Source organism: Corythoichthys intestinalis, chromosome 10 (genome assembly GCF_030265065.1).
Source record: "Corythoichthys intestinalis isolate RoL2023-P3 chromosome 10, ASM3026506v1, whole genome shotgun sequence".
NCBI classification, from domain to species: Eukaryota; Metazoa; Chordata; class Actinopteri; order Syngnathiformes; family Syngnathidae; genus Corythoichthys; species Corythoichthys intestinalis.
In genome coordinates, this window is record NC_080404.1 from 43,826,706 (window position 1) to 43,847,042 (window position 20,337).

At 41.0% G+C, this 20,337-nt stretch overlaps 1 protein-coding gene across 1 annotated transcript in view; it reads left to right on the plus strand.

Moving 5' to 3' along the window:
• Positions 1–2,212: 2,212 nt before the first annotated feature.
• The window catches only part of thada (THADA armadillo repeat containing), a 167,672-nt gene continuing 149,547 nt past the window's right edge, over positions 2,213–20,337 (plus strand). Inside the window, exons 1-19 of the mRNA XM_057847681.1 lie at positions 2,213–2,300; positions 2,540–2,652; positions 2,735–2,844; positions 2,922–3,052; positions 3,536–3,684; positions 4,626–4,658; positions 4,733–4,781; positions 4,885–5,069; positions 5,167–5,261; positions 9,799–10,022; positions 10,162–10,883; positions 11,003–11,157; positions 12,772–12,927; positions 17,306–17,413; positions 17,490–17,613; positions 17,765–17,910; positions 19,304–19,526; positions 19,615–19,750; positions 19,832–19,968. Coding sequence (XP_057703664.1) covers positions 2,583–2,652; positions 2,735–2,844; positions 2,922–3,052; positions 3,536–3,684; positions 4,626–4,658; positions 4,733–4,781; positions 4,885–5,069; positions 5,167–5,261; positions 9,799–10,022; positions 10,162–10,883; positions 11,003–11,157; positions 12,772–12,927; positions 17,306–17,413; positions 17,490–17,613; positions 17,765–17,910; positions 19,304–19,526; positions 19,615–19,750; positions 19,832–19,968 — 2,953 coding nt within the window. The 5' untranslated portion in view covers positions 2,213–2,300; positions 2,540–2,582. The remainder of the gene's footprint in view (positions 2,301–2,539; positions 2,653–2,734; positions 2,845–2,921; positions 3,053–3,535; positions 3,685–4,625; positions 4,659–4,732; positions 4,782–4,884; positions 5,070–5,166; positions 5,262–9,798; positions 10,023–10,161; positions 10,884–11,002; positions 11,158–12,771; positions 12,928–17,305; positions 17,414–17,489; positions 17,614–17,764; positions 17,911–19,303; positions 19,527–19,614; positions 19,751–19,831; positions 19,969–20,337) is intronic.

Sequence of the window (20,337 nt, forward strand, 5' to 3'; positions counted from 1 at the left end):
TTTTTCCCAAAAAGTCTATTAATGGGTCTATCGTATTCCTCGTCGAATACTCTATAAGGAAAATATAACATATATGCATCTAAAATAATCCTTAACAATTTTATTAGCAATTTTAATACTCCTTTTAGCAAGGTTCCTTGGGTATGTGTACGTTCCCATAGCAACCAGTCCTGTTATTGTCCTACGTCACAAGCTCTGCGTATTCTGGGAGTGAGAATAGGCGTAAGGTGCGCATTTCGAGCAGAGGACGGCCACTTGTTAAAATGTGTGCTTCCATGAACGAATGTAAGTACATCCATATGAGTCAGTGTAAAGTGCTTAGTTTTCGCCACTTTTATGGCCAAGATGATCACACGTGCACGCAGTGCACATTTGTTCCCCCCCCTACCTCTGTGTTCATTATACTGCGCGAGTATGTATGTGTGTCACGTGACACAGAGTGAGAGTGGGCAGTGATCTGGCCTTTTTTTAATTGGCAAAATGAAGAGAAGTTATCCTTCTGGAAGCAAAAAAAGAAAGAAAAATACTATTTATTTTCAACAACAAAATTAGGGGAGGGCAATTTTATTCTTCAAATGATTTTTTTCTTTGTTTGAAAATATTTGTTTTCTTATTGAAGCAACTTTTTGGGGGATTGAATGATTTAGACACAAACGTCCTATACCAATAATATGGCTGAAACACAAAAAGGATTGCTAAAATCAAAGAAAACTTTTTAAATGAAAAATTAAGTGTTCAAATACAAATATTTGAGTCTCAAATATTTTTCCGCATTCAAAATTTTTTTTCTATGATAGAAATTTTTCTTTTTTTTTTTTTTTTTTATTGAAGTATTTTTTTCTTTTTCTTTTTTTGATTGAAGTAATTTTTCTTTTGAAAATATATATGTTTTGTTTGAAGCAACTTATTTTTTGATTGAATAATAAAGACACAAATGTCCTAGCCAAAATGTGGCCAAATGCAAAACATCAATCTAAAAGGTTGCTTCAACCACCCCCAAAATTGACTTCAATCCAAAAAAAAAAAAAAAATTCAAAGAAAAATTTTGAAATCGTTTCAAATCTATTTTTGCATTCAAACACATTTTCTTGGGGATTGAAGTGACTTTTTTTTTTTTTTATAGAAAATATATATTTTGATTGAAGCAACCTTTTTTTTGATTGAAGCAACTTTTTTTGAAGACAATAAAGACACAAATCTACCTTCATATGGCTCCGCCTGGTATACAATTTTTGACTGGAGTAACTACATTGGCACGACACCGGCGGGCGTACCATATTCAATGGCTGACGATCTTGGTGAAAAGTATTTGCCTGGTACACCAGACTCACCGCTGTTCCAGCTATTGAGTCTGGCCACCATTCAGCGGATACAATTTCCAGGGCGAAGCAAGCCACAGCAAACAGACAGCGGAGTGGACCAATCAGCGACGGGCAGACGTGACGTTAGTAAAACGACGAGGGGCAGGACGAGGAACTTGCACGCGAAAGGAAACATACGAGGAGAGCGGAGTTTATTCAACATGGCTAGCGCGAGACAGACTGTTGTCAATGACTCGTGTCGATGTGTTTTTGGTGATTTTACCGTGGGTTGGAACATATTCACGGCTCTCCTGTTCACCATCTGTGTTGTTGTGGAGACGACTTCCGACGCGCAAGAGTGACGTTGCTCATTAAGAACACGTCACGCAAATAAAGGAATCTGATTTGTCGATTGATTTTGTACCTGCTCGAGAGGCCGTTAATGGGCTGGGTCCCAGACTTTTCTCTCAGTGTTTGAAAAATACAGGGAGAACAGTCTGGCCTTGCCAGGCAAGAAAAGTATAGCTGTCCTAAGCTGCCTGATTTAGACTTCCCCTCAAGAATGATGGGAAACAAAAAACGCTCATTTTCAACTTATTATTATAAATAGTCGTGTAAGTTAATTTTATTGCTGACACTGCGTTTTGGGGTCATCGACATGTTGTGCCCCCCCCTGCCCCAAAAGTCAAACTCCGCATATGAGGCCCCCTCCTGTTCTTAAAACCTAGTGACGCCCCTGATACTGTTCAACCCATGGATTAAAAAAAAAAAAAAAAAAACTTCCAACCTTTGGGATTCATTGAAACGCCTAGAGTGACCCGTAACAAAACGAGTTAAAAATAAGAGAGGCAAAGTAATAAACTAAACGCGTTACTGTAGTTTAATTTTGAAATGAACCGCACCGGAACTGACGTTATCGGAAGTTTGCATGGTGTTTCGGAAGCTAGTGCCACATGCGCGACTCGGGTGAACGCTAGATACCTTTACACACTGTGCACGGTATTTTTTTTTTCCTTTTTATTATCTTGACAATTCAAGTCTATACTTTTGTGTAAAAATAAAAGTGATCTTAATCTCTGGACTGCTGCTATATCACACGCATAATAATCGCTGCATAGCTAGCAAAACATTTGTGATCATGTAGGAAACGTGTATGTTCGTGTGTCTTTCCCATTTGCAGTTTCCTTTAGATTAATGTCGTTTATCACTTGTTGTGCACTATCGGATTTAAACTTTAGGGGTTGACACGAATGATGCTGAGTTAAATACGACTGTGGCATCATGGTAAAGAAGAAGACCCCTAAAGTTGAAGCTTTGGTTTTGGAGGAAGAAAAACTGAACGAGCTGTTAGGTAATGTGGGGAGAAATTACTTACTTATTGATGGTAATTGACGGATAATGAACAGCTCTGATCAGTGCATTCTTGCTAATAGCGTCTCTCTCTGTGGACGGAGGGCACGATGGCGTTGGGCAGGTCGCCAAGACTTTGCATACTTGTTTGGAGCTCAATGATCCAGTGCAGCAGATCCAGCTGGTCAAAAAGGTGATGACAAGTAACTAAGCCAATGTAATATTGTGCATATAATGATATATGACGTCATGTCGTTCATTTTTCATCAGGCCGGTTCGCTGCTGGAGAAGCTTGGTGAAGCGCCAACAGATGGAGAAATTTTAGGATGTTGTCTACAGACATTGTCCTTGGGTTACACTTTTCTACAGGCCAAGAACCCATTGCGACGTGCCATATCCAGGTCCAAAATAACAAGGGGTGCACAATATCCATTTTTTGAAACCGATATCGATAACTTCCTGCTCCTCAAAGCCGATATCGATAACCGATAGTAAATATATATTTTTTAAATGTATATTCACCTGAGTTTTTGAGCACCTTGAGGTTAAACTAGTGGTGGATTCAACATAGATTTGCCTTTGACCTAACCAGATTTTTCATGATGACATGAACATTATTATAATAAACAAAACAAAGACAAGAACAGTCTCAACTTCAAATAAAGTGCCAATATTTCTTTTTTCAAATAAATATAATTTGAGTCAATCACAATCAATTAGTCAATGTAATTGAGAAAGTGTTCCTTGAACAATGAGCACCGAACTAAAAAATAAACCCAACAGGTATTTTATTTTGTACTTGTAATGATAGGATTAAAAACAGGTACCAGATCTGTATGTTTTTTTCTTCATGTGACATGTTTTTTCTGTTTGCCTTTGTTAAGTGCCCTGAGTTCAGTACCACCCTGGCTTCAGGAACGAGCCATGGCTTCTCTCTCCATGTGCCTGTCAGACTGTTTGTCAGATTCGAATCCTGACCATTATCCACATGTTATTAACACAATTGCTGGCTGTTTGGATGGCTTCCCTCTAGGTAAGTGTTCAAGTGCTTGAGCTGCCTGTTCATTGCTTCTCATATTTACCGTAATTTTCGACTATAAGGCGCACTTGATTATAAGCCGCCACCCACTAAATTTGACACAAAAAAAGCATTTGTTCATAGATAAGCCACACTGGACTATAAGCCGCAGCTGTCCTCACTGTATTATGGGATATTTACACCAAAGATACTAACCGGTAACACTTTATTTGACGGCGGCATCATAAGACTGTTATAAGACCAAATGAACCCCCATGAAGCTGTTGAACCAATTGGCCGCAAAGCTTCATTGGTTCAAGAAGCTTAATTTGGCCATCACTGCACCCTTGAGGGAGACAGTCAACCTCTGCTGCCACCTGCTGTCAACACTGTTGTCGTCCAACATGCCTCCTAGCATGCATTGGCGCGCTACAGATGTAAATAACAAACAAAATTCATGTTCAGTGCAATCTATTCCTTCAGTTACTGTTCCAGTGGTTTCAATAATTGCTAGTTATGGTATTTGGTAACACTTTATTTGATAGTGGCGCCATAAGACTGTCATAAGACCATCATAAATATGACATGACACTGCCATGAGCATTAATGAATGCTTGTGACAGATATTATTTTGTGTTATTCCGCAAATTATCTCACTTTTGAACGGTTGTAAAAGATCCGGGCTGGACATTAAAGGAGTTAGTGACATAATTTGCTGGATTACACTTAATGACATCTGACATATGCATTCATTAATGCCCATGTCATAATTATGATGGTCTTATGGCAGCCTTATGACGGTGCTGTCAAGTAAAAGTGTTACCTATTAACTCAATAAATCAACAAATAAGGTGCAGGATTCAGAATGAGGGGAAAAAGTAGTGGTTTATTGTCCGAAAATTACAGTAGTATTCCACTCAGACCAGTAACTATATTCTAAACTAATATGTTCTCAGGGGAGAGATGCATCAATAACCTCCTTCTAGAAGGTTTGTTTTTCTAGAAATGTTACATCTTTTCTTTTAAGAATGATCTATCATTGACTATGCTGTTGTTTGTGTAGTTTTGGCGTTTCTTCTCAATGGATTACATGAATATGTTCATCAAAACAGGTATGCATTTTAAGTGTTGTAATCTGCTTTGAAAACCAAGAGTGATGCACATGCATTTTTCTCAAAAACTTCGTGTATGTCGCCCTCTGCTGTTTTTTTAAAGTGTTGTAGCAGGCAGCCACATTGCTCAAGCCCAATTGATGCATTCCTGCCTTGCTGCAGTGAAAACATCAATCCAAGTCATCCAGAAATGCCAAGGTTCTATTATTTCGACCTTGACGAGCCACCAGACGCTAAAGGACACACTTAGCAGCCTGCTGGATTGCTACATACGTATCATCACTGATGGTGTGACAAAAATACTGAATAAGAAACTGAAACGATAACTATCAAATGTTTCACATAACTGACTTTGAACATTTTTCTGTCTTTCTTTTGAACCCAGAGGAGTTTTTGCAAGCAATACAGAGTACATCTGGCATGGCAATAGTCCTATTAATTCGATCTGTAATGGGGTCCGGAGATGAAGTCGCGTCAGTGGTAAGTTTTTAAATCACACATTTGAATTGATTTAAGCAGCACGGTAGACAAGTGGTTACCATGTCCGCCTCATAGTTCTAAGATCAAGGGTTCAATCCCGGCTTCCGGCTTGTGGAATTTGCATGTTCTCTTGGGCCTGCGTGGGGTCTCTCCGGGTACTCCGGTTTCCTCCCACATCCCCAAATCATGAATGGTAGGCTGATTGAACACTTTAAAATTGAACCGAGGTATGAGTGTGTGTGCGTGAATGATTGTTTGTCTCCTTGTGCCTTGAATTTACTGCCCATCCCAGCACCCCCTGCCACCTTCATGAGGATAAGCGGCTCAGAAAATGAATGAATGAATTGATTTGATAAATTGATCTACATGTTAAACTCATTTTAAAAAAATGTCATTTGTCAAAACAGAACTTGAGAGTGGGATGCTTAAAAAAATATAACTGATATAAGGATGCAGCTATCGATTATTTTATTAGTCTATAGACCCTACCCACGTGACGTCACAACTCCGCCCTCCTGACTGGTGCCGCCCAATTGTCCGTCAACACATCGTGTTTACCTGTTACGGCTACGTACATTCCTCCTATTTACGGCGTGTTTTTCTGCTCGTTAACATTAATAATCAAAATGGTGAAGACGTGTGTGGCGGTCGGTTGCAATAACAGAGAAGATAGACGGAGAGACTTGAAGTTCTACCGGATTCCGAGAGACCCGGTGAGGAGAGCGAGATAGGCTGCTGCAGTTCGACGAGAAAACTGGGCTCCAAACGATTACCACAGATTATGTAGTAGTCATTTTATATCTGGTAAGTAAGCCTGTCGCAATATGCAAAAATTCCATTTATCGCGCGGTATATAAAAATGAAGACGGTAATTTTCCTGCGGCGATTTATCGCTTCGCGTGCACGTGCGTGCGTGCACGTGCGCGCGTGACGCACGCGCTTGCTTGCAGATGTGTGGCAGACGTGCTTGACAGCACTGTTCAAAGTTCAGCTTCCTTGTGCCACTCTGTTTTATTGACTTCTGGGTATGTTTGTTTTATACATTTGAGTTTGAGTGACCGTCATTTAATGGATTGAGGAAGGGCCGAGTGCACTGTCGGCGCTCAGCAATGAGCGAGTGGAATGAGGAAGAGGACGAACCAGTCTGCAAAATGTTTTTGGAGGTTGTTTCAACAAAGATGGCCAACAGAATAAATCTACATGCTCATTTGAAACACTATCAACCTCTCCAGTTTTCACTGCTTAGTAAGAAAACTGCATAGCAACAAGCGGAGCCTCCTCGTCACGTTAATTGACAATTAGAGGTATTCGCTTGATGTGAGAAATACAGACGACACCGCGCAAAATAGCGTTCCCTCACGGAAAGTGAAGTCCGCTACATTGCTGAAGAAATGAGACAGTTTTACCTCTGTTAAATGATATTTGATACCTTTGGGAGCCAAATTTTTGTTACTGCTACTTAATTAGTCTGTTTTTCTCTGTTGTTGTTGAAGTGCAATTGCTGTTACTGCAACTTTCAAAGTTGCAGCCTATACGCAGACTATGCAGCTGCTTAGGGCCCCTGACCAATAGGGGCCCCCCAATTTGGCAGTTGTTTAATTTATATTCTATTTTGTTTTCTACAGTTTGCTTTATTTGACTTTTGTGAGTTTTGAGACTTGATTACAAGCTTAAAAAAATAAAAGTTATTCCTTAACTTCTTTGAAGTTCTTCTTTGAAGTTTGAAGTATGCAGTGCAACAATATCTGATTAATATACAAAATAAGGATGTATGGGTTGGATTGCATGTATGGGTTTCACAATACACTGTGACGAAATGGTGGGCCAAAAATATGGGCCCCTTTGCATTATTTTGCTTAGGGCCCCCAAATGGCCTGGGCCGGCCCTGGCTATGTGCCTAAATGCTTCAGTTATTAAGTGCATTTTTTTTTTCTTGAAAAAAGACATTTATTATGTGTTCTGTGCGGTATTAATAATGTTGTCTTTTACTTGAAAGAGGCATGGTCTGTTGTTTTTAGTTGTGATTTCTTAAAAAGGTATTTTTAAATTTAAAAGTAAACATTTATTGCGTTTAAATGGGTGTACTTGATCTATTAATATATACTGTATTCTCACTGTGTTATTGTAAATCGGTTAAAAGGGGACGAGACTTGATAAGCATATGCTTCACTCGTCAGCCCTTGTCTTATTTTCGTTTTTTTCGGGTTGCTCATATCACATCTTGCAACTGTCAATGACACCGATGATGATGGCAACAAACAAATAAACGCAAATTTTTTTTTTTTTGGGGGGGGGGGCGCAATAATATCGCATATCGCAATAATTTATGAGATAATTTATCGCCCACTAAAATTTGTTATCGCGACAGGCCTACTGGTAAGATGCTTTTAATATATATCTAGAGGGTTTTGGGCTGACAACCACAATTAAGATCATTGCTAGGCTAATCGCCGACAACATACACGTATGTATGTAGTGAGAGTGCTATCGCTAAACCATATAAACATTAAAAGCCCTAGCTCCATTGACAAATGACATGAAATACATTAGACTTGACAGTGGATGTTAGCAAGAACAAAAGATTTTGAATTGAAAATTTCGTAACTCACCTTTCCAAGCACAAGATAGATTCCTGCCGAATTTTCGTAGACGAGGACCTGTTTCACCCAACCAGCAACGAAGTATTTATAAGCCTCCAAGCTCTTAAAAGTTTTTCAAACTTTCGTGAGAATAGGCTGATTTTGTGTGGACAAGATAGTTGTAAATATCAGGGTAGCTAGCAAATGTCAGGCAAAGACGGCGAAGACAGCGGGTCGAAAAACATCGATTTAGGCATCAAATATGGATCTGGCGAATGGATAAACTGAAGCTTTTCCACATAACGCCTTTTATGCAACGCATCCAGTGAGTTTACGGCATCCGAAAGCACCGGGTCTTCCATGAAATGCATTATAAATTGCTCGATCGATTGAGACCATTGATAATACAGACACAAAATGACGGACAATGGGGCGGAACAATACAGCGATCACGTGATTTTGTGACGTCGGTGGGTAGGGTCTATTAATTGATGAAATAGTTGTGTGGGGTAGTAATGTGAGGGAAGTAGACAACAGGCTAGCCAAGGCAAACAGCGCTTTCGGGAGACTGTACAACAGAGTCTGGAAAAACAAACATCTGAAGAAGGGCACCAAGATCAACGTGTACAAAGCCGTCGTACTCACCACCCTACTGTATGGCTCTGAGTCGTGGGTGTCACCACCTGCGACTTCTGGAGCGTTTCCATCAGCGCTGTCTCCGCATTGTCCCTTAACAGTCACTGGACCGACTACGTCACAAATGTTGAGGTCCTTGAACAGGCGGAGATCACCAGCATTGATGCCGTGCTGCTGAAGTCACAGCTACGCTGGGCATGACATGTCTCCAGAATGGACAATCATCGCCTGCCCAAGATAGTCTTGTATGGTGAGCTTTCTACTGGCCACCGTGACAGAGGGGCACCAAAGAAGCGTTACAAAGACTCCCTGAAGAAGTCCCTGGGTACCTGCCACATTGACCATAGCCAGTGGTCTAATCTGGCTGCTTACCGCGACTCCTGGGGCCACATAATCCACCAGGCTGCCTCCTCCTTCGAGGATTCCCGAAAAAAAAACAACCTGAGGGATAAACACCGCAGGAGGAAAACTCGTGAAGCCTCAGCAGTCGTACCTGACGTGACCTTTGACTGCGGCCGCACCTGCCTATCTTGCATTGGCCTCGTTAGCCACGAGCGTGCCTGCAGTCGACATTGGAAACCCCATTCATGAAATTTTGGTTCGCGAAGCCAAGCCGAGAATTAGTTTGAATAATCGAGTATTTGGATAAGGAACATAAAAATTAAAATACCTGAGCTTAGCCTCAAACGGTACAAAAAAATAAGTAAATGAGGATCTAAGTACAACAAAAGAACAATTGGCTAACTTACATAGCAAAAGTCCGCTAGCTTAAATGCTATAAAATGCTAACTTTTTTTTTTTTTGTACAATTCTGTTAACAAATGGTTCAAACACATATTCCCACAAAAAACGGCTAAATTTGCCTATAAACTAAATTACGAATGCATTAAAAAACATTAGCGCAAACAAAAACTTAGCTTGTGTTGGCCTTAACAGGGAGCATCTGGATTCAGCCATGTGAAATGAGTAATGTCATATTCACTGTTGCCACTAGAGGGCAGTGTATTCACCCAAATCAATAAAACTAAATGCACTTTTAAAACAAACCATTACAACATCACTTTAATTAAACGAATACTTGAAGCAGCAAAATTTAATTAAAATCTCATCGAATTACTTTAGTTAATCAATTAATGGTTGCAGCACGTCAGTGATACATACTTTTTGTTCTCCGGTAATGCCAATATACTGTATGTAAATCAAAGAACTGTTAAAAACTGAACATGTTGTATTTCACATTGAATTTTGTGGGAGTGGTTAAAGATTGAAATGTTCTTCAGTTAAACAAGTCAGTTTTGCATCGTTGTACTTTGCGATTTCAGGTGTGCAGTTTGCTCCGTTGCTCGATGAATGGCTTGGACCTGGCACCAATTTGGATTAAGGAGAGGTGTGAGAAGTTGTGTAAAAGTACTCGTCCACCGGGTGTTTCGATGTATCTGTGTCATGGTGCGCTGGCTATGCTGAGTTGGAAGGGCTCTTCCACTGGCCCACACTGGGAGACACTGCTTCTGTTGGTCCCAAACATACTGCTGGATCTAGATGTCAGGTAGGTAAACAATGTGTATCCAACTTTTGTGTAAATGTAGTTTTGTATTCTGCTATTGTACCTTTTTTTGGCAGTGCTAGGACTACATGTGTTTCTTTATCTCTGCGTAAATTCCTTCTGTGTATTCTTCTGTCTGCAGCATTAAAGAATCTAGTACTGTTATGGTAGTAGTTCGTGTCCTGATGCTATGGAGCAGTGCTGCCTTGGACTACCTGCAGGAAAGAAAGCAGCTCTGTACCCTCAGCCTCCAGCAGTCCCTCAGTGGAGGGTCTGATTTACACCGACGCCTCCTGGAGCATATATACTCCCACTGGGAACATCCTCTTGATGGAGTCCGCCACCATACATGCTCCCTGTTTCGCAACCTCCTCCTCCTTCATCGATTTACAAATTCTACTTCTGAGGCAAATCCAGACAGTTGTATCATAGAATTGACAGAAAGATTACTTCAGCTCGAGTGGCACATGCGGGGAAAATATGGAGCTTTAGGCTGCCTGGTGGAGCTCTATGGTGCTAAGTACCTGCTTGAAATCCAGCCACAGCTTCCCTCATGTCTCCTAAATCTGATGAGTGACCAGACATTGGCTCCATATGCCAGTGACCTTCTGGAGAGACTTTTTATCAGCCACAAGGAACAGCTTACTGCTGATGCCTCAGCAGAAAACCTCACCACTACAGAAGCCTGGATGGAATGTTGGCATCAGATGTGGGTTACGCCCCTGCTATTGGTGCTGTGTGGTGCAGGAGTGGATGAGACTACTTACATTCTGGATTATTTTCTGCCCAAATTGCTGCGCTGCAGCCCATCCAGCCTAACATACATGGTGCAGGCTTTACAAGACAGATTGCCGTACTGCAAAGGTAAAAAGCACAAACATAAACATCTATTAGGTTTATCACTATTGATGGATAAAATTTATCAACTTTTTTTTTTGAGACATTTATTTCATCATTAAAACTTTTTGGGGGACGCTCAATAGGTTCAACTGGCAGTAGGGGTGCACTTGGGGCCCTAATGACGTGCTTGCGGGCAGCCAGGTCTCAAGGAGTGATGCAGTCCCAGGCTGACGCTCTGTGGGGTGAACTGGCACCCGTCAGCCCAGTTCGGCAAGCGCTAATACATAAACATGATCAAGTAAGTACAGACGCACACACACATAGAGTGAAGAAAACAAGTATTTGAACACCCTGCTATTTTGCAAGTTCTCCCCCTTAGAAATCATGGAAGAGTCTGAAATTTTCATCTTAGGTGCATGTCCACTGTGAGAGAGATGATCTAAAAAAACAAAAAAATCCAGAAATCGCAACGCATGATTTTTTAACAAATTATTTGTGTGGCACAGATGCAAATTTGTAAGTTTTTGAACACTTGTCTATCAGCTAGAATTCTGACCCTGATGTATTATGTCATGTATTGTCCTAAATCAGATGCACTTTTTTGAGGTCGATGGCAGCATAAAGTAACCTGTCCACCCCATACAATCAGTAAGACTCAAACTTGTAACAAGACCTAAGAGCTGTCCAAAGACACCAAACACAAAATTGTTCACCTCCACTAGGATGGAAAAGGCTACGGGGCAATTGCAAAGCAGCTTGGTGAAAAAAGGTCCACTGTTGGAGCAATCATTAGAAAATGGGAGAAGCTAAACATGACAATTTATCTAATATCACCTCGTGGGGTCTCAATGATCCTAAGAAAGGTGAGGAATCAGCCCAGAACAACACGAAAGGAGTTGGTCAATGATCTGAAAAGAGCTGGGCCACCATTTCCAAGGTTACTGTTGGTAATACACTAGACGTCATGGTTTAAAATCATGCATGGCACGGAAGGATCCCCTGCTTAAACCAGCACATGTCAAGACCCGTCTTAAGTTTGCCTATGAGCATTTAGATGATGCAGAGGAGTCATGTGAGCAGGTTTTGTGGTCGGATGAGAGTAAAATAGAACTTATTGGTCATAATTCTACTAACCGAAGAATGATGAGTACCATCTCAAGAACACCATCCCTACTGTGAAGCATGGGGGTGGTAGTATCATGCTTTGGGGGTGTTTTTCTGCGCATGGGACAGGACGAGTGCGCTGTATTAAAGAGAGGATGACTGGGGCCCTGTATAGTGAGATTTTGGGGAAAAACCTCCTTCCTTCAGTCAGAGCATTGAAGATGGGTCATGCCTGCGTCTTCCTACATGACAATAACCCGAAGCACACAGCCAGGAAAACCAAGGAGTTTCTCTGTAAGAAGCATAACACGGTTTTAGCATGGCCTAGTCGGTCTCCAGACCTAAACCCAATTGAATTGGAGGGAGTTCAAACTCCGTGTTTCTCAGCGACGGCCCAGACACCTGACTGATGGGTGGGCCAAGATCCCTCCTGCAGTGTGTAAACCAAGTGAAAAACTACAGGAAACGTTTCACTTCTGTCATTGCAAACAAATTCTACTGTACCAAATATTAACATTTGTTTTCTCATGTGTTCAAATACTTAGTTACAGCTATATCACACAAACAAATTGTTAAAAAAATCATACATTGTGATTTTCAGATTTTTCTTTTTAGATTATCTCTCTTACAGTGGACATGCACCTACGATGAAATGATTTCTAAGTGGGAGAATTTGGAAAATAGCAGGGTGTTGAAATACTTATTTTGTTCACTGTACACAATCGGTGATTATATTTTTAGCAAAAAAAGTGCATTATGCTTGAGAAATTTTACATAGTTAATAAGTATTGAACGTCTTGTCTTCTAGGTGAGAATGGATGCTTTAGGTCTGGTGTGCGAAAGCCACCGCAGCACTGAGGTTTTGACCTCGCAAGAAATGGACCTCCTTCACCACTTCTTACTTCCGAACCTCAACAGCCAGTCACCAAGTGTCAGGCAGCAGGCAGTCAGTCTTTTCAAGAAGGTCAGATAATTGTCACTTTTTTATCCATGCACTGAGCATAGCTCATATTTTGTTGTTGAAATTTAGGGTTTGGTAATAATACTCAGGGGCAGTTTACATGGCGACTCTGCGACACAAAGACGCAATGACTGAGTTGCGGACTCGCCTCGCGTGCATATGGTGCCGGCGAAGACGGAAGGCGAAAACGAAAAATTCTGAATCCTGCCGCCAAAGTGAAAGAATCCGATTGCGGGGGGTTGAGAGGGGGCTTCCTCGGCATGCATATCAAAGGCTCCTGCCGCGCGAGACCGCGCTGTTAACGTCAGCACTCGTACACGTCAAATTGGGCGTGCGCAGCGCTGCTACTAAACATTAACAACAGCAAATATGGCGGAATGTCAGCTTTAATTTACTGTTTTAATAATATTTTTTAATTAAATATGTTGAATGTTTCGATTTTTGTGCCTTTTTGAACAAAAGAAAAATGACATCGCTTCGAATGGGCGGGCATATTTTTTTCCAGGCTGAGGGAGCTTGGTGGGGTCAAAGTGCATCATTCTCTTTCGCCCGGTAAATCTGCACTGCCCCCTAGGGCTTGGCGTGAATACTACATCGTTTTCATGCGCAATTGCGACATTGTTCAAATGGAGACGCAAATGCAAATGCATATTTGAAATTGTTCGTATTCTCAGAGAGTCACCATGTAAACGGCCCCTCAGCCTGTGTTGATCATTAGGCGTGTGACAATGTATTGAAAGGTGTCACTGTTTAAAATAAAAAGGAACCAACAGGTTGTTACCAAAATCTTCCATTAGAATAGTGTCTACGTTAGCTCACACGCTGTCATTGATGGCGCTAGACATCTGAGGGGCCGACACCAAGACGCAATGATTGTGTTGCGGAATGGCCTCACATGGTGACGGCGAAAACGGAAAGTGAAGACCCAAACCTTTGATTCCGGCCACCAAAGTGGAACGATTCGATTGCGGGGATTGCTCCGTAACCATATGAATGGAATGTTCTAGCGCCAATGAAGTCAGTACTGGCACACGTCACTTTGGGCATGCGCAATCACTGCTACTAAACATTCAAAACTGCAAACATAATGTAACGTCTGCTTTAATTTACTGTTTTTATAATATTTTCAATTCAAATATATTTTATGTTCACATTTTTGTGCCTTTTGAAGCAAAAGAAAAAAAACGTGTGGATGCCTTTGCTTCGAGTGGGCGGGTATGTTGACTTCCGGGCTGAGAAGGTTGTTATCAAGGAAGGGCATCATTGGCTGTCGCCTTGTAAAACTGCACTGCCGCGTAAGGTCTGGCATAGACATCATAATATACAGTATTGACGAGACGCAGGGCCTATTAACTCATTTGCTCCCAAAAACGTATAAATACGTTCTATTTTTAATTGTTTCAGTGTCCCAAAGACATATTTAAACGTCTTTTATGTTTAATTTTTTTTAATTTTTTTTTTTATAAGAGACATCTCTGGGTTCTCATTCATTCATTGAGCTCCAAAGCACAAAGCTGAAAATCCATTTTAAAGCCATAAAAACTCCAACCACTGGAGGGTAGTAGCGCTTTTGGTAAGACCCGCAACCCGATTCAGCGGCAACAAATGGCCGGGCAGCATGGCCAGGGCGCTGACGGAAGGATGCCAGGCGGCGGACGACCGAGCAGAACAACTGAGAGGACGCCTTGGATGCCAGGCGCTGGACAACCGAGCAGAACGACCGGGACCACCAGTGCAGCGGACGATGTCGTTGAGTCCGTCCTGCTCCGCGAGCAGACCCTGCAGAGACCAAAAAAAAAAAATCCATCTTTATGAGACTGGCGGCGATGAGGAAAAAGTTAACCCGGCTGTCGCGGCCAAAACAGCGTCATCTCAGTTAGTTATGTGTAAATAAATTGTTACTTAGTTATCAATAGCTCTATTTGTCTTGTTGTTTACGTTATTTTGTAAAAGGAAAACATTATTCAGATGTTTGGGATGTAACTAAAGTAAAAAATATCTGTAAAAGTCAAAGTTATGTTTGAAATGTATGCTTTCACAAAAAGCTCAATTTCTCTGTTTTTTCATCAGAAAATGAAAAATTGCTCAAACTAATGCTGATTTCTAAAGAATGGGAAAAAATTAGGGCTGTCAAAATTATCGCGTTAACGGGCGTTAATTAATGTTTTAAATTAATCACGTTAAAATATATGACGTAATTAACGCAGATGCCCCGCTCAGACAGATTAAAATGACGGTACAGTGAAACGCTCACTTGTTAATTGTGTTTGATGGAGTTTTGCCGCCCTCTGCTGGCGCTCGGGTTCGACTGATTTTATAGGCTTCAGCACCCATGAGCCTTGTGTAAGTAATTATTGACATCAACAAACTAGTTTATTTTTTGATTGAAAATTTTAAAAATTTCATTAAAACGAAAACATTAAGAGGGGTTTTAATATAAAATTTCTATAAATTGTACTAACATTTTTCTTTTAAGAACTACAAGTCTTTCTATCCATGGATCGCTTTAACAGAATGTTAATAATGTTAATGCCATCTTGTTGATTTATTGTTATAATAAACAAATACAGTCCTAAAGTACCGTATGTTGAATGTATATATCCATCTTGAGTCTTATCTTTCCATTCCAACAATAATTTACAGAAAAATATGGCATATTTTATAGATGGTTTGAATTGCGATTAATTACGATTAATTTTTAGGCTGTAATTAACTCGATTAAAAATTTTATTCGTTTGACAGCACTAAAAAAGATATGAACTTTTTTTCCTGCTGAAAGAAAAGAGTAATCTTTTTTTTGGTGGGTTCCATGTCTATATAGCAATAGAACAGAATTTTCTGTGGGCCTTGCAAATTCACTCAAAATCCAGTAAAACGGCCGGGAGCGAAGGGCCTTGCTTTGTTCAAAATGGCTGGGAGTGAATGGGTTAATAGGGAGCCTATCTCCGTCAAAGCTGACCGAGTGGAAACACAAAAAGCTTTTCACGTTGAAAATTCTAGCGAATAAATGCTTAAATCCCTGAATTCCTTCTAGATATAGACACAAAACAGTCTCGATTCTTGGTTAAAAGAGCAAAGAACCGGGCAGTTACCATTTATTTTACATAAATTATGTCGAATGTGCTGCTAGTCTTTAAGCCACTGTGGCACCACCTTATCACCGCAAAGAGCTTTTTATGTTGAAAATTCTTGTGAATAAATGCTTAAATCCCTGAATTCTGATGTAAAACAGTCTCGATACTTGTTTAAAATAAATTTAAAAAAACGGGCTGTTCACATTTATTTCACGTGAATATTGCGAATTATGATGCCGATGCCGTAGCGATTAATTTCTCCCAGTGATTTTTTTTTTTTCGCAACGTTTCAAAATGTATGCATGGTACCAAAAATATAATGCCTTGAATCCTCAAACAAATCACTCCTGAGACAATCCTTCCTGTTTGTATGCAGTACAGCTTTCGTACTTTTTAACCTAAATCCGGCATTGGATCGCTGCATGTGTTGTATGAATAACTGAATAACTGGGACCGACTGAAGCGGAGTGTGTGGGGCCCCCAACTTGAAGGCGTAGCGCAGTGTCTGAGGAATGTGTCCGCTCAATATCATTATGAAGTCTATGGGGGAGACTACATCGTTTTCATGTGGAATTGCGAAGTCGTTCGAATGGAAATGAAACCATGTTAATGCAAACATGAAATGTGTTGTATTCTCGGAGCGTCACCATGTAAACAGTCTCTAATTTATTTTTACTGTATTGGACGTAGAGCACCGTCAATGTCACTGAAACTAGAGCATTGACATTCAGTCTTTTGGGCATTTATAATTCACTTTCTGTTCAATTTAGGGCATTTAAAGGTTAGTTCCTGTTGATTTCGAGTCACTTCCTTTTCATTTGGGGACATTCTTGAGTCACTTCGTTTTCAGTAACCTAAAATCAACAGGAAGTGATGCGTAAATGACCCAAAGGAAAAGGAAGTGACCAAAAAGCAACATGAAATGACGTGAAATGCCCTAAAACGAACTCGTTGCCTGGCATTGCCTGCCACTGACGGCCATAGACGTCCAATTTGTTTGAAGTTGGAGAGATGGATGAACGAATGTTCATCCGCTACCACCCTCCCAGTTCAAGTGGATTGGACGTCTGCTAGTGATAATACCTTTCCAATTCACAGCAGAACAATGAAAATGGCTTGTTTCAATGTTAGTTGTTTTATAGAATATCCTAGAATGATTCCCTGACCCATGTATTGATAATTGTATCGTCACATCGTGAGATCATTGTAATTGTGAGCCTTGGATTACAAATCGTATCGTATCGTGAGGTACCCAGACGTTCCCACTTCCCAACAGTATTCATCATCTATGAACATCTATTTCACAGGTCCTTTGCAGAGTAAAGGATAGCACACAGCTGATGTTAAAGAGACAGAGCCAAGTAAAGGAGCCCGAACAAAGAGCCAGAGACCAGCATACTCTATGTCTTTATAAGGTGCATCCCACATAAAATACATTATTCTCCCTACATCAGCACAATCAATAATAATTTGTTCATATTTGTGTGTTAGGAATTCCTGCACGAGTTATCTACAAAGTTGTTTGATGTTTTGCTTCCCGGTGCTTCTTTTTCTAAATGCCTCATGTCGCTTCACTTGCTTGGTCTGCTTGCTGAACTCTTCACTTTTGGCACTGGTATGTGGTACATACTCATGTTAGTATACACGTGTACTGTATTTTAGATGGAAATACATGTAGAAACATTACGCTTAAAACAAAAACTCACAAGCTTGTGTTACTATGGCAACAGGATACCGATATCTTTCTCCCACTGTCTTCTTCTCAGAGCCTGATGGGTTTGCCCTCGGTGAAGTTGTGACCTCTACTCATGCTCAGAATGTCCTTTACTGTGTAGCAAGCAACTTCCTGGAAGTCAAACTACTGGCTACAACGTTGCTACGGAAACTTCCTATATCAGCAGTGGGACTAGAGGTTAATATGATGAGAATTGTTTCTGTAACGATATACACTCACCGGCCACTTTATTAGGTACACCTGTCCAACTGCTCGTTAACACTTAATTTCTAATCAGCCAATCACATGGCGGCAACTCAGTGCATTTAGGCATGTAGACATGGGTTAAGACAACCTCCTGCAGTTCAAACCGAGCATCAGTATGGGGAAGGAAGGTGATTTGAGTGACTTTGAACGTGGCATGGTTGTTGGTGCCAGAAGGGCTGGTCTGAGTATTTCAGAAACTGCTGATATACTGGGATTTTCACGCACAACCATCTCTAGGGTTTACAGAGAATAGTCCGAAAAAGAAAAAATATCCAGTGAGAGGCAGTTCTGTGGGCGGAAATGCCTTGTTGATGCCAGAGGTCGGAGGAGAATGGCCAGACTGGTTCGAGCTGATAGAAAGGCAACAGTGACTCAAATAACCACCCGTTACAACCAAGGAAGAAGGAAGAGCATCTCTAAAAGCACAGTACGTCGAACTTTGAGGCAGATGGGCTACAGCAGCAGAAGACCACGCCGGGTGCCACTCCTTTCAGCTAAGAACAGGAAACTGAGGCTACAGTTTGCACAAGCTCATCGAAATTGGACAATAGAATTGGAAAAACCTTGCCTGGTCTGATGAGTCTCGATTTCGGCTGCGACATTCGGATGGTAGGGTCAAAATTTGGCGTCAACAACATGAAAGCATGGATCCATCCTGCCTTGTATCAACGGTTCAGGCTGGTGGTGGTGGTGTAATGGTGTGGGGAATATTTTCTTGGCACTCTTCGGGCCCCTTGGTACCAATTGAGCATCGTTGGAAAGCCACAGCCTACCTGAGTATTGTTGCTGACCATGTCCATCCCTTTATGACCACAATGTACCCAACTTCTGATGGCTACTTTCAGCAGGATAATGCGCCATGTCATAAAGCTGGAATCATCTCAGACTGGTTTCTTGAACATGACAATGAGTTCACTGTACTCAAATGGCCTCCACAGTCACCAGATCTCAATCCAATAGAGCATCTTTGGGATGTGGTGGAACGGGAGATTCGCATCATGGATGTGCAGCCGACAAATCTGCACCAACTGTGTCATGCCATCATGTCAATATGGACCAAACTCTCTGAGGAATGCTTCCAGCACCTTGTCGAATCTATGCCACGAAGAATTGAGGGAGTTCTGAAGGCAAAAGGGGGTCCAACCCGTTACTAGCATGGTGTACGTAATAAAGTGGCCGGTGAGTGTAAAATACACCAATAATATCAGATAATACAATTTAGTACTTATTTTGCAAAGTAATTGAAATGTTTACACGTCTAGAGTTGTTTTTAAGTCTTAATAAAGTAACTGAAGCAAAAAATCTGATGTCTCTATGGGTTTAGGAACCACATGTGATGCGAGGTATACTTCAGGCTGCGCTGGATTTAAGCACCAGTACCAATCCCTTTGACAGTGTAACAGCTGCCCATCTGCTCAACCTGCTGCTCGACCAGCCCAATTTAAGCCATGCACTACTACTCTCTGCCCAGGAGCAGAAACTTAACTTTCAGCTTCCCTCCACATTGCCACCTGCACCTGATGTTCAAGAGCTAAACACTTTATCTGGTAAAATTGCATTTCGGAGCTCGAGCGTGACGTATAGTTTAATCCACCATAAAGATCATGTTGTACAGTATATGTTGTCTCTCCACAGTGATTCAGTTCTTGCTGTGCTGTCTACAGTTAGAGGTCTCCAAGGCAGAGCATTGCCTCTTGCAGGCCGCTGCTTCCTATCCGCTCTACGGCCGAGCCCACTGCATCACTGCAGTCCTTCAGAATCTTAACACAGAGTGAGAACGCCAATCTTTTTATTTAAGCAAAAGATAATTCGACCCTTTATGTGCTCATTAATAGTATGTGCTTGCTTGTAGGTGTTTACGTCACACAGAGGAGTGGAGGCGACTAGTTTCAGAGCTTATCGCCATCTGTTACAGATTGTCAGATGTGGTCTCTCCTGTTGTCCAGAGCTCTTCTCCTGAGGGGCTCATACCCATGGATGCGAGCACAGGTATATTCTGTTTGTACGCTAACTCGTTACAGCTTGGCTGAAACATGGGCCCATGTTTTCGGATAGTGTACCCTAATTTTCGTCCTTGTCTCAATCTTTTTTTGACGAAAATACTTATTAGTCTTAGTCATATTTTAGTCATTTCAAAATGTGTTCGTCTTCGTCTAGTTTTAGTCAGCGAAAACACAGACAAATTTTGTCTAGTTTTAGTCAGCAATTCTCAAAATGTTTTCGTCTATAAATTTCAAAAGTATTTGTCCATGAATAGATAAATAATTAAAAGGTTTCTCAAAATTTTGAATGAACATGACAGACGAGTACATAACTGTAGAGTCTACAAGGACATCACCATTTTCATTATCATAATAC